Genomic DNA, 15138 nt, shown 5'->3' with positions numbered 1-15138 from the left:
TTGCACCTCTAATTGTCTGTTTTGTTAATCATGTTTTAACAAAAAGATTCGAGACTGTGACTGATGCAGACAACGAGACTGCTGAGGCATAAAAATCTTGCTGTAGTTTGGAGATCGGAGAAATCCTCCAAGACAAGAAACCCTCCACACTGACGCGATTAATACAAAGACGCACATCGAGCAGCACTTTTGGCATCAGAAGGTGGTGCTTCATTTAGTTTGTTACTCGTCTTCATCAGATTTCCTCTGGAATACACCAGGAGATTTCTCTCAAAACAAAAGGACAATTAAAAATGGAAAAATTCAGAAAGTCAGACACAGACACACTTGAGCAATCCACTGAGAGACATTTAGATTGGCTGGTGAAGAAAAGCTGAGCTGATATATAAAAAGTCCAATACATGAATCCCACTTCACTTAAGAAATGGTGCTTGAATCATTCCCTGACTTCTAAATATGGAGAGGCGTCTGAAAAAGAAAAGTATAAGCAAAGCATCATATCCTAACAGCTTCGAGGTGTTCAGAGGAGAAGCTGCATCTTGAGCTCCAGACATTTCACTTATGCCTACTTTACGTGGGGCTGACATACTATTTAAAAGAGAAAAACATCAGAAATGTGTGACTGGTAAAAAAAAAGATGTTATTTCATTCATACAGTCATGTTACGAACGGTAAAATTATAATTCGGTAGCAGCACCTGTGACCAAGCAGTGACCGGCATCTCACTGGTCTTATTCAGTTACTGTAAATTAATGCTAGTTATCTAAAGGTTGCTCTTATGTTTTGGTTATTTATGACTCATCTCATTTGTACAAATATCAAAGAGCAAATTAGCATTGCCACATATAATCATGTAAGGTCCCAGCCCCGTTGTTGTAATGGTGCTCACATTTACGGACTTTTCACCATTTGTGGATCTGTTTTAGGGGGATTGCTCTACCTCTTATGTTCTACTGTTTTCTTTTATGTATTGTTGAACTGGATTTATTTTAGGATATTATTGTCTGAACAGGTAGTAAGTAGCTTAACCAAAAAGCTGAGAATGAAAATAAAAACTAAATGCAAAAAACATAACGTAGAATTTGATGGCAGCAACGCATTTAAGAAAAAGTTGGGACATGGAAACAGACAGTAGGAAAAGTGAGTGGTAATCAGAAGACACGCCTGCAAGAACATCTGGCAATTAATGCAGTTAACTGGCAACTGGTCAGTGGCATAAATAGGTATACAATATTACCTTAGATTTTCTAAGTAAAGATGATTTACCAATCTCAAACTTTATTTATAAAGTACTTTAAAACAGCCACGGTTGAAACAATGTGCTGCACGGAACTGACTGCTAAAAACTATAAGAAACATAAAGCAGGTAAACATCAGGCGACAACTGAAATTCAGCACAATAAGACCAATTAAAACACCTACTTTCAAATAAAGAGACGTTTTGCTAAGGTTGAAAGCTGAGGAATAAAAGTTTAAAATGGAATCGTGAAGGAGCCTCGCTTATATGCAAGAGCAGCTTTTTCCATGCCTGGATAATAACTTTTGATCATTGATATGTCTACTATGTTGTATTGATGGCCTTATGTTATTTGCAAATCATTGTTTGTGTTTACATTTACACAGCGTTTCGACTTTGCGGAATTGGGGTCCTTCCCAAGTTGCTCTGATGGGTCTGTGGGTCGATGGGTCTGTGGGCTGATGGGTCAGTGGGTCGGTGGGTCTGTGGGTCGATGGGTCGATGGGTCAATGGGTCAATGGGTCAATGGGTTGATGGGCTGATGGGTCTGTGGGTCGGTGGGTCTGTGGGCTGATGAGTCTGTGGATCGATGGGTTTATGGGTCGGTGGGCTGATCGGTCGATGGGCCGATGGGCTGATGGGTCGATGGGCTGATGGGTCGATGGGTCGATGGGTCGATGGGTCGATGGGTCGATGGGTCGATGGGTCGATGGGCTGATGGGTCGATGGGCTGATGGGTCGATGGGTCGATGGGTCGATGGGTCGATGGGTCGATGGGCTGATGGGTCGATGGGCTGATGGGCTGATGGGTCGATGGGCCGATGGGTCGATGGGCTGATGGGTCGATGGGCTGATAGGTCGATGGGTCGATGGGCTGATGGGTCGATGGGTCGATGGGCTGATGGGTCGATGGGTCGATGGGTCGATGGGTCGATGGGCTGATGGGTCGATGGGCTGATAGGTCGATGGGTCGATGGGCTGATGGGTCGATGGGTCGATGGGCTGATGGGTCGATGGGTCGATGGGTCGATGGGCTGATGGGTCGATGGGTCGATGGGCCGATGGGCTGATGGGTCGATGGGTCAATGGGTCGATGGGTCGATGGGCCGATGGGCTGATGGGTCGATGGGTCGATGGGCTGATGGGTCGATGGGCTGATGGGTCGATGGGTCAATGGGCTGATCGGTCAATGGGTCGATGGGCTGATCGGTCAATGGGTCGATGGGCTGATCGGTCAATGGGTCGATGGGCTGATCGGTCAATGGGTCGATGGGCTGATCGGTCAATGGGTTGATGGACTGATGGGTCAATCGGTTAATCGGCTGATTGGTCGATGGGCTGATGGGTCGGTGGGTTGGTTGGTTGGTCGGTGGGTCGCCCTGCCGGCAGCTTTCCACATTTAAAATCTAGACCTTGTGTTTCCTTAGGTTCTGTCACAGATGGTTTTTGTTTTTGACAATAATATGAAAACATTTGATTAAAATTGAAAACATAAACAAAACTTACCTGAAGACCAATTTAAGTATTATTGACAGAATGCGTTACAAACAAGCTAAGCCCTTCCAGCTGTGCATTATTCACCTCAGTTACTTGTGTTAAATGTTTTCTTTTATTCATCTACTCTTGTTCACCACAGAATATCTTTGTCCCCAAACGGAACATTAAAACTGACTAACGTCACCATGCGGGACGCCGGCAGCTACACGTGCATCGCCAAGAATCAGTTTGGAGCAGCAAGCACGACTGGACGGCTCCTTATCACCGGTAAGTGTTGTTCTTTTAAAAATAATAATGATGATATTGGATTAGATTTATATTTTATATGTTTTTTTTGGTGAAAAAATGCTGAAAAGAAGAGAAAGACAATCAGCTGGAGATAATTAAGCTGAATTCCCATCACACACTTTGTTGTTAGTGTAAAAATTAAGCGAGAAAGATAAACTAAAACTGAATTTAAACTGGTTTTCATCAGCTGTTGATGCTGACAGATATTGATCCTTATTTCTATGAAACACTTACCTGAACTACAGGTATTGTAAGTTGGAGACTGGCTGCTGCCACGTGCTGTGCGCAGCAGCTTTTACTGCAGCTGCGTGGGGGTTCACGTGAAAGGTTCTCATATATGTTTTGTGACATTATGAGTTTTGATATAAGGTTACAAAAGCGAGCTTGTGTGTCTGCATGCTCTCTCCAATGAATACAAAATTAGACACCCACAATACTTGCTTTATTATATAACACCTTACATGCTGTCCATTTGCTTTTTGTCTATTTTCAGTAAGAAGTGGGAGATTTATTTTTTCATGATTTGTGGTCACTTTTTAATCAAGACATTTATGACTTAGAGAGGATAAAATATGCCTTTCATTTTTACCACTTTGGAAGGAAGGATCAAGGGTTATGACTCAAATTTACTCAAGGGTCATAAAGAAGTGTTTACATCTTTGGGACTACTCATACGTTTGTCTTTACCCAAACCAAGATGCTAATGCTGGTAAAGTCGAACTGGAGTTGACTCCAAGGTCCAGGGTGGTAGATGTAGGAACATATCATGCCTTCGGCTCATTTCAGGCAATAGCACCCGGAGCTGTAATGCCTGTGGCTTGTCTAAGGGGCTAAAGGCTTTTAGTGGGTTTGAATGACGTCAAGCACAATGATGATAAACTTACTTTAATTATCACTGCTAAGTCAGAGGAGTTACAGACCGGGGTGTTTCCAGTGCTCAGTAATATGGCCTTTGTTTGAAAATCTGCTAAATAAAGCCTGACACAATGTCACATGACACAATCCAGTACAGCCTTATTACCTCCAGAGGGAATCAAAAATTAAAGCAGCAAGGTGCTGAAGAAAAGAGGCAAGAGTGGAAACCTCTGCTCCTAAGTCAGCATGTACCGCTGTACCATCACATCCTAGATGGCAGGAGGGTGACCTGGTTTTAAGCTCTGAGCAAACGCCCCGCCTCACCAGTCTCACTCCTGGATAGATGGATACTGTGATTGTCAGAGCAGTTTTATCACCCACTGCAGAGCTTGGTGGTGCCTCGATGTGTTACTTTATCGACACCAAAGAGTGGGAAATTACGTTTCACTCTGAGCTGCATAGGCACAACAGACAAATCAGTGAGTTTAGGAAACTCAACTGAAGTTGGCTCTTAACATAATCCAGGATTGTTTTTATACCAGATGGTGTGGCCAACCTGTCGGGACTGTTAGGACTATTATTTTGAATAATTATCTAATAATTTATGGAGGAATCTGATACCTGGTTTCCAACGACAGCAAGCATGCCATCCGTATATCTACCCTTGGGAAGACTTTATGAAAGCGATATAATGAACTCTGTTCTTCATGCCAATTAGCAACGCTCCAGTAAAAACCTCCCAAACTTAAAGCGACACTTGGCGTCCACAAAGGTTCCTGTTTCTCTGGTTTGAGACTGTTTTTTTCCCCTCAGTCATAATACTCAGAACCAGGTTTATTGTTGAAATTGTTAAGCATTATATTATTCAATATACAAAAAGGCAGTTATGCAGTAACAAACATTATCCTTGATCTCGTTAAAGGTCATTATTCATGAGTGCTGTGACGTTCCACATTTATGCAGCCCCCTGGTTTAATCTGCTGTGTCTCTGGCCATCAAACTTATTCTCATTAGCTTCTATTCCTCTCGTAAACTGACAGCTGAACTATTTAATGTCATGGAATTTAATTACTGTAACCTTTTCATAACAGACTCTGAGGCTTCCAATCCTCCACCGTCACTGGTGAGAGTGTGTTCTGATTTCTGTGATTCCGTTTTAACATTCTCTTCCAAACTGATCCCAGATCACAGAGTTCAAACCCAAGGTGCCACTAAAAACTCCTAATGGGTGGGCTTGGAATATAAATGGTCATTTAACTGCGATTCCGTGGCTGATTTAATGACGGGGACTTGTTGAGAGCGAAGCTGCAGGGGTCAGAGTGGTATCAGAGGTGTTGCTGGCAGATATATTAACATGCATGTGCTGTCCTATTGTTGTCTCGTCAGAGCCCACCAGAATCACCATGAGGCCCACTAACATGGAGATTATTGTTGGTGAGAGCATTGTGTTACCCTGCCAGATTGCCCACGATGCAGCGCTGGATGTCTCTTTCTCCTGGGCGTTCAATGGCCAGCTCATCGACTTCCAGCAAGACGGATATCATTTTGAGAGAGTGGGTGGGGTGAGTCATTTCCAGCATTCGCCTGGAGCTTTCTGGTTGCTGTGGCCTTCATTTGGATATACTATGTGGTGTGGAGGGGCAGGCTCCTCTGCCTGGACAAGGACCTCATAGACAGCAGTATTATTGAAGCAGAGATGTATGCCAAGTAGAGAGAAACCACAGAGACGACCAGCAGGGGATAGAAGTAGGGCTGGGCGATATGGCCTTTTATTAATATCTCGATATTTTTAGGCCATGTCATGATACACGATATATATCTCGATATTTTGCCTTAGCCTTGAATTAACACTTTGATGAATACAATCACACCAGTATGATGATTCTATATGTCTACATTAAAACATTCTTGTTCATACTGTATTAATATATGCTAATTTTAAACTTTCATGCAAAAAGGGGGAATAAGTCAAATTTACCAAAACTGTATTTATTAAACAGTTACTAAGCAGTGAGTGGCACAAACATAAACATTTTCATTTAAGAACATCTTCTGGTCCAGGTTTTACCAGGATGAGCTGCTCTGAGCAGGAGGGCCCTTACAGCACCTTTATATTAAGACTAATTGTAGGTGTAGGGACTGCAATGTTTCATCCTCTCCTCCTTTACTTTACATCACTTTCACTTACATTTAGAAATATGATGCCATATATAGTCTTGTTTGACTTTGTTTCGATGATAGTGATTGATTTCATGTGGCCACATTTAAGCAACACTAGGTGACGTTTCTCAGTTCTGGAAGAGAAAGGCTCGGCGGCGCGCTGCACGGACGCGTGTCGCACTGAGCGGCTCCTCGGCTCTCCGGAGAGCCGTGCGAGGAGAAAACATCCCCTCCCGTCTTTACTAAACCGTCCCAGTTTGCTTTGAAAAGGGTCCGTCGCGCGTAGCAACCGTGCGGATGAGCTCACGGCGCAAACAGGCCGAGTTTGGGAAAGTTTAGGCGGAATTCACCGGCGTCCCGGACAGCAGCGCCGACACCAGCAGCACCTTTCTGCTGGGCGTATGACGATGCACGCACGTGACTGACGTATGTAACTAGGTGCACTTGTTTTATCTCTCTGAGAAGGAGAGACGAGACGAGAGACTGCAAAAAGCCTCTAATTTAATGCCCGCGGCTAAAAGCAAATGCGTGACAATGTATACTCGAATATTCACGATATAGTAATTTTGTACATCGCACAGAGTAGAAGCCGGGATACATCAAGTATACTCGATATATCGCCCAGCCCTAGATAGAAGCATCTTTTGAGTGGGTTACATTCAGTCTTCCATGCACATAAAAATAAGAATTATCATCTGGATGTCTCAGCCCTGAAAATATTGGTGAAATGCCATTTTTATCTCAGAGGGTCATCTTTAATAAAGTCTTTCTGCTCTGTATCCCCTTAATGTTCCCCCTCTGTTACCTTGAGGGAGAACATTTTCTTATCATCTTCTGTCGACATAATTAAATTTGCATACCTATGTAGGAATCTTGAGCCCTGAAATAATTAGGTAACGAGCTGGCTGGCTTTCACCAGGCCGGGCACCACTAAATTTCCCTTATACCGTTAAATTATGACTCTGCGTTGAATATTTGTTCCTAATGATTAAGGGCAAATGTAATTGTTCGGATCTTGTCAGTTTAAAAATAATCCACTTTTATTGTAGAGCCATTTATCATACAGCATTTGTAGCCTGATCAATGCCAGTCGTGTGTTAAAGGTCGATATCATCCAGAGTACCTTCACACAGTTGCAGACATGCCAGACCCACATCTTCCTTAATGCAGATGGCAAAGACTAGTGACATTGGTGCAACGGCATTTAATGAGATATAATTTTCACAGAATCTGTTTCCTCTGTCCAGAGAGATTACCAGTTCCTAGCTCAACAGCTTCTGATGAATTAATTAACATAATTAAAGCAAATCTGCCTTTTCATTTTCCTCTTGCCAAGACAGGATGCCTTGCAACTCATGGCGAGCGCTCAGGTCTTCCAGGTGGTGGCTGGCATTGGAAAGCAAATTAGACGTGGCACATAGAAAATTGTTAAGTGTGTAGAAAGGAAATGAAAGGAAACAAAAGAGAGATCATCTTTTTCTCTCCTGACTGCGTGAAAATGCCGTTTGGCTTAGCCTTACAAGCCTTACAAGCGTTCTTTCAGCGCTACGGTAGAGTGCAGCTCCGATGACTGGCCACTAGGGGTGATCCAATCTACTGTGACTGCCACCATGTTTGCCTGACTCGCCCCCAGGTGACGACTTTCCAGTGCAGCATGCTCCTTCTTAAAGGCTGACATGCTTTATCAGCGGGTGAATAAGAGTTTAATTATGAGATTGGCTCGACGAAATTTCTCCAACAAGATTATACATTTTCTTTTTTTCTTTTTTTGTGGATGCATATACAATTTTTTTCTTGTCAATCCCTGAAAGAGACTCAAAGTTTTAACGACCTGATCCGTCCAAAGGTAATTTTTAAACTCAGCACTAACAGCAATATGACAAATTCAGTGCATGTGAAACTGTGTAAGACACTCCAATGGCGTCTTCGTTGCACTCTGTGCAGTCATTCTGACACAGTGTGGACTTTTGGGCGTGTCGTTACGTGATTAACTCAAGCTGTTTTCATCTGACAAAACTCAGTTTTAGATGAGTAAAGTAGAACCTCAAGTTTGAGTTTTATGGTCTATTGGAGCGTTTTTGGGGTCCTGGACCCCCTGCAAATTTGTGATCAACTTAGGAGATCGTGTTACGTTTGTATTAACAATGTCATGCAGTAACTTCAACAATGAAAAGGGGTGCAAGATTTCTTATTAAAATATAACGAATTACACTTGTAAAAGGTAAAAGAAGGTCATGTTACCCTCTGTAGTTTAGGTAAATAAAAGCTCTCTGTCACATTTGAGTAAAATGAACCCAAAAACGTCACCAAAAAATTGACAATTTATTATTTTTTTACCATAAACTTTGTAAAATATAGATCAGTATCAACCACCTGCCTGGCTTTTATTATTCTTCTGCACTGGTTTTATTAAGAGAGCAAAAATAAGTTTAACATCAAGCTGTGGGTTTTTTCCAGATGGAAACCACATGCATGCAGCTTTTGTAATAAAATAATGAAAATAGATAAATCGATAGGAATAAAATAATAGTAATAATAATAATTAAAGCATTTTCTATGCTTGAGCTACATGTGGGATGTGTTGCCAATTAGCAAAGCTGTGTTTGTTTTGTGTGGTGCCTGGTTTTCAGGGGCTTGTGAGGCCACGTGGTCAGTCATGTAGCCTGAAGGGTAGCCAGAAGCTTTATTTGTGCACAGTGCATCTGCCATCTTGTTGTTTAGTGAAGATGCAAACATCCGTGGCGTGGAGAGAAGGGTTTTAAATGTTAAACAATGCTGTGCCAAAAGCTTGTAGATGAACTACTAGGTTTCTCACATAGCCTTATTTTCCCATCTCTTCTAGAGTATATCAGGAGATCTGATGATTCGCAATATCCAGCTGAACCATGGAGGGAAGTACGTTTGCCTCATCAACACTGATGTGGAGAGCCTGTCCACCTCTGCCATTTTGGTCGTCAAAGGTAGAAGAACCTGTTGAATTCAGCTGCTTATTTTTGCATGTCTTTGTGTGAATTACTCGGTTTACTTACCACCAGAGGTGTCAAGTAACAAAGTACAAATACTTCGTTACCTTACTTAAGTAGAAATTTTGGTTATCTATACTTCACTGGAGTAATTATTATAGACGACTTTTTACTTTTACTCCTTACATTTTCACACAATTATCTGTACTTTTTACTCCTTACATTTTAAAAACAGCCTCGTTACTCTATTTCATTTCGGCCTTTAAAAAAAACTATCCAGTTAAATTGCTCCATCCGGATAGAGTGAATTTGGTTGTGGTTGTTTCAGATGTTCTTGTCCAGTTTTGTTCTTACATCCGTTCCCTCAGATTCCTGCAACTAAACTTGGATGTACATTCCAATAAAGGTTAGGATAAATGATAACATGCCTCTGAAGTTTGACTTTTTGCACCATTACAATACTTATAGGCAACTAGTCATCATATCTCCTGCTCTCTGAAACACATGTTAATGCTCAATAGTACACATATATGCTTCTTTAATATATTTGCATTATACTAAGATACATTCATTTTCAATGGCTTTTGTCCTTAATGCCTTTTTCCCCCATACATTACTTTTACTTTTATACTTTAAGTAGTTTTGAAACCAGTACTTTTACTTTGAGTAAAACACTTGAGTTGATACTTCAACTTCTACAGGAGTATTTTTAAACTCTAGTATCTATACTTCTACCTGAGTAATGAATGTGAATACTGAAGACACCTCTGCTTACCACAAATAGAGGTAAAAAAAATGATATCACTCAGAGTGACAGCCATTTGACAGAAAGGTGTCAACCGTTCCTCAGGCAGCAGCCACTTTTGCTTTCCTACTCTCTCATTGGTGAATGTCTGCAGGAGGGCTGAGTCCAAGTTATCACCTACATATAGTGGATGCCACCGACATGTAAAAATGTCACATGGTAACGTATGTACAGTAACTGTGGGTTCAGTCGTGTCTTGAGTCGCTGGAAGAATCTTAAAACATTGTAAGCTTAGCCCATGCAAGAGGTGCAAATATAATTGGTGTTTCTAAACAGTAGCTCGGTCCTAAACAAATGGTTATCACAGAGAATGACGATAATTGGCCAATTTACACACTGACTAGAGTATTATAGAAAACCGTTTTAATTCAAGACTACCAGATTCAACGGCAACCAACATGATAGGTTTTTCTCCATTAGCTTCTTACCGCACTCTTCTCTTTTTCTAAAAAAAAGATCTCCTCCAGTTCCCAGTTTCTCTATGTTTCTTTACAAGTCAACGTACAACCATTTCGAGTCCTGCAGATCATAGGCTCACAATTACAGCGACCATGAGGAGGTTGACATGAGAATGAAGGCGCTGATATGTAACAGTGGGGAAAAAAAGTCTTCATGGGCTCAATGACGAGCGGCTTCTTGAAATGTGAGATCACCTTGGGTTTCCCCTCGTCCTTGTCTGATTGGTGCAGGTCCCCCAGGCCCACCGGACAAAGTAGCAGTGGAAGAAATCACAGACAGCACAGCCCAACTATCCTGGACCCCAGGAAGGGACAACGGCAGCCCGATTACCGGCTACATAGTTCAGGCCCGAACACCTTTCACCGTAGGCTGGCAGGCTGTAGACACAGGTATCCCAGAACGGCCCTCCTAGTATCCCTGCATTCCCTTGTGAGGGTAATTATTGATTTATCTTTTCATTTATTGAAAAAAACTTTTGATTTTGATCACGAGTCTCATCACTTTGTAGTGCCAGAGGTTGTGAATGGTAACATGCTGACCGCAACGGTGGTGGGCCTGAACGCCTGGGTGGAGTACGAGTTCAGGGTGGTGGCCTGCAATGCCGTGGGCCTCGGAGAGCCAAGCCCACCCTCAGCCAAGACTAGGACGGAAGATGCCAGTATGTCAGAAATCTGCACACATTTACACTCTCCATTAAAGGGTTTGCTGCAATCTGAAAAGGTTTTTACGCTGGCCCTTTAGAGGATCAACTACAACTTGTAGCAAATGAATAACTTCTTTCTACTTGCCACATTCCTTCAAGGTGAAAATTTAATAAAAGTCAAGACCAGGATGAATGGAAGGGCATGATTTCACTTTTTAACTGTAGAAACTCCTCTTGCTGGTATTTAAAGAAATGCTGATGATAAATTCTTGCCAGATACTGACCCGTCTCGTTGCATAGTCAAAGACGTAAATAAGTAATGAGGTTTCTGGTTTCCCTGTGCATGTTTCTGAATTTAAAGATGCACAGATGTTGTTCTATGTTTTCCTTTGGCAAAAACACTGGACTCTCATGGAAATTGATCTTATTTTGATTTGAGTGAAAACTGCACATTTTTAATCAGATGTTTGCAGAATAGTGTTGATGTTTCTGCATGGAATAAAGCCGAGCTTGTCCCGTGCACACATCCACCTTAAAAGCTGTTAATTCAGGTACTTCTCCATCTGGACACCAAGATTTTTAGTTAGTTTTTTTCCCAGATTGAAATGTGCATAGCTCCAATATTTATACTGTATATATTAGGAATGGGTGATATTTTACCGTTCACGATAAACCGTCAAAAAAATCCCCCACAGTATAAATTTGTCATCTCGCGGTAAAAATGATAAATTCCCGTTGATGACGTTTTTGTGTAAAGCTGATTTATGGTTCTGCGTTAAATCCACGCAGGAAGGAAGGAAGGAAGGAAGGAAGGAAGGAAGGAAGGAAGGAAGGAAGGAAGGAAGGAAGGAAGGAAGGAAGGAAGGAAGGAAGGAAGGAAGGAAGGAAGGAAGGAAGGAAGGAAGGAAGGAAAGGGGAGAAGGAAGAGAGAAAACAAGGAAAGAAGGAAGGAACGGAGAAAACAAGGAAAGAAGGAAGGAAGGGAGAAAACAAGGAAAGAAGGAAGGAAGGGAGAAAAGAGGGAGGGAAGAAGGAAGGAAGGAAAGGGGAGAAGGAAGGAAGGAGGGAAGGAAGGAAGGAAGGGGAGAAGGAAGGGAGAAAAGAGGGAGGGAAGAAGGAAGGAAGGAAGGAAGGAAGGAAGGAAGGAAGGAAGGAAGGAAGGAAAGGGGAGAAGGAAGGGAGAAAACAAGGAAAGAAGGAAGGAAGGGAGAAAACAAGGAAAGAAGGAAGGAAGGGAGGAAGGAAGGAAGGAAGGAAGATAGGAAGGAAGGAAGGAAGGAAGGAAGGAAGGAAGGAAGGAAGGAAGGAAGGAAGGAAGGAAGGAAGGAAGGAAGGAAGGAAGGAAGGAAGGAAGGAAGGAAGGAAGGGGGAGAAGGAAAGGAGAAAACAAGGAAAGAAGGAAGGAAGGGAGAAAACAAGGAAAGAAGGAAGGAAGGGAGAAAAGAGGGGGGGAAGAAGGAAGGAAAGGAGAGAAGGAAGGAAGGAAGGAAGGAAGGAAGGAAGGAAGGAAGGAAGGAAGGAAGGAAGGAAGGAAGGAAGGAAGGAAGGAAGGAAGGAAGGAAGGAAGGAAGGGAGAAAACAAGGAAAGAAGGAAGGAAGGGAGAAAACAAGGAAGGAAGGAAGGAAGGAAGGAAGGAAGGAAGGAAGGAAGGAAGGAAGGAAGGAAGGAAGGAAGGAAGGAAGGAAGGAAGGAAGGAAGGAAGGAAGGAAGGAAGGGAGGGAGGGAGGGAGGGAGGGAGGGAGGGACGGACGGACGGATGGACGGACGGAGCCTGAAAGAAAGAAAGAAAAAAGGATAAATTCCTGTTGATGACGCTTTTGTGTAACAAACATGGCGGATCTGAGAGCGAGATAGATTTATAGTTAAAAAGGTGGAGTTGAATTGGTATTTTTTTTTATCGTTATCGGGATAAATGCCAGAAATTATCGTGATACATTTTTTAGTCCATACCGCCCATCCCTAGTATATAAAGCATATGATGATAAATTATATTTGTAAGGAAAGTAGATGCCAAGATTCCTTGCCATTTAACCCTCCTGGACAACCCACTTGATGCTGTCAGAAACAATATTAGTTGCAGAAGGAGGGCTGTGCTTGTCCAAAGGGACAAATCCATGTGACCTGCTGCTGATTTTTTTTTAAATATATATTTACATCTTAAACTGCTCACACACTCAAATGGGCTAATGAGCAGAACTGAGTCATACATTGTTTGTAGATATTATATCATATTTAATTTGACCTTGATGTGGGGATTTTTGTTGACTTTTTAAACTGCGTTGTAATTGCTCTTCCTTTGGATTTGTACCTTTTTAGTCCCTGATACAGCTCCCACTGACGTCGCAGGTGGAGGTGGCACCAAGTCTGAATTAGTGATAACATGGGAGGTAAGTCATCTGTCACATTTAACTCTTTTTCCATCACCAAGTAATGGTTTGGCTTAATTGTGCAAAATTGAGCGCATGAATTTTATGACCTACATCAGAGGGAGGTGCCCTCCAGCCGGCTCAGCTACAAAGTACCATTTTTCCCTCCTAAAGCAGCAACATCCTTTGAAAGCTTTTCCCCTTGTGCCGCAATTACAGCCCATGCAACAGAAAAACGCTGTGAGAGGTGGTTGTGGAGTTCTGGGTGGTGAAGGCTGTGGAGGAAGCTGGGTGTACTCACAGAAGCCTGAGTCAACGGCAGCGCAGAGACGGGGCTGTCAGTTTCTCTGTCTGTATGCGTTTTAATATCACTATAGTTTTGTGTTTTGCTCCCAGCCTGTTCCTGAGGAGCTGCAGAATGGAGAGGGCTTTGGGTACATCATCGCCTTCAGGCCCGTGGGCACCGTCACGTGGACACGAGCGGTTATCTCCACAGTCGGTGTGGCACGTTACGTCTTCCGCAATGACACCATCCCGCCCTTCTCGCCTTTTGACGTCAAAGTGGGAGCCTACAACAAGCGAGGGGAGGGGCCGTTCAGCTCTGTTGCCACTGTCTTCTCAGCGGAAGATGGTACGGTACAAACATGACAGTCCAGCAGGAGACAGCAATGTTGAAATAAGCTACAAGTTCTCTCCTTGCAACTAGGCCTTTTATTAATATCTCGATATTTTTAGGCCATGTCACGATATATATCTCGATATTTTGCCTTAGCATTGAATTAACACTTTGATGCCTACAATCACACCAGTATGATGACGCTATATGTCTACATTAAAACATTCTTGTTCATACTGCATTAATATATGCTAATTTTAAACTTTCATGCAAAAAGGGGGAAATCACAACTAATTCAAATTTACCAAAACTGTATTTATTAAACAGTTACTAAGCAGTGAGTGGCACAAACATGAAAATTGTCATTTCAAAACAGAAAGTGCACGTTTTGTGCAAGATTGTCACAGAGACAACATTTCAAAACACAAAATCAAAGTGCACTTGTAAATAATGCCATTATGTATGCCCCATTCACAAAAGGTGAATGAGGTTCATTATGGAAAGGTTCACAGCTTTAGTTTTGGTTTCTTCTGTATGAAATGTATGGCACAAATAAAAAGTTTAAAAATATGTACAGTAGGAATGGGCGATATTTTACCGTTCACGATATACCGTCAAAAAAATTCCTCACGATAAGAATTTGTCATCTTGCGGTAAAAACGATAAATTCCCGTTGATGAAGTTTTTGTGTAAAGATGATTTATGGTTCTGCGTTAAATCCATGCACAACGTACGTGAAGGAAGGAAGGAAGGAAGGAAGGAAGGAAGGAAGGAAGGAAGGAAGGAAGGAAGGAAGGAAGGAAGGAAGGAAGGAAGGAAGGAAGGAAGGAAGGAAGGAAGGAAGGAAGGAAGGAAGGAAGGAAGGAAGGAAGGAAGGAAGGAAGGAAGGAAGGAAGAAAACAAGCAAGGAAGGAAAGGGAGAAAACAGGGAAAGGAGGAAGGAAGGAAAGGGGGGGGAAGGAAGGAAGGAAGGAAGGAAGGAAGGAAGGAAGGAAGGAAGGGAGAAAGGAAGGAAGGAAGGAAGGGAGAAAGGGAGAAAACAGGGAAAGGAGGAAGGAAGGAAGGAAGGAAGGAAGGAAGGAAGGAAGGAAGAAAACAAGCAAGGAAGGAAAGGGAGAAAACAGGGAAAGGAGGAAGGAAGGAAGGAAGGAAGGGAGAAAACAAGGAAGGAAGGAAAGGGAGAAAACAGGGAAAGGAGGAAGGAAGGGAGAAAAGAGGAAGGGAAGAAGGAAGGAGAGAGCAGGAGGA

The 15138-nt window shown here is 42.5% G+C and overlaps 1 protein-coding gene across 1 annotated transcript in view; it reads left to right on the top strand.

The window, feature by feature from the left end:
• Positions 1-15138, top strand: part of cntn3b (contactin 3b) — an 81655-nt gene that overhangs the window by 47184 nt on the left and 19333 nt on the right. Inside the window, exons 12-18 of the mRNA XM_061727937.1 lie at positions 2874-3001; positions 5264-5439; positions 8880-8997; positions 10495-10653; positions 10773-10922; positions 13225-13295; positions 13671-13905. Coding sequence (XP_061583921.1) covers positions 2874-3001; positions 5264-5439; positions 8880-8997; positions 10495-10653; positions 10773-10922; positions 13225-13295; positions 13671-13905 — 1037 coding nt within the window. The remainder of the gene's footprint in view (positions 1-2873; positions 3002-5263; positions 5440-8879; positions 8998-10494; positions 10654-10772; positions 10923-13224; positions 13296-13670; positions 13906-15138) is intronic.

This window comes from Cololabis saira, chromosome 8 (genome assembly GCF_033807715.1).
Source record: "Cololabis saira isolate AMF1-May2022 chromosome 8, fColSai1.1, whole genome shotgun sequence".
NCBI lineage: Eukaryota > Metazoa > Chordata > Actinopteri > Beloniformes > Belonidae > Cololabis > Cololabis saira.
The sequence above is the reverse complement of the archived record's forward strand: the minus strand, read 5'-3'. Positions and strand labels throughout refer to the sequence as shown.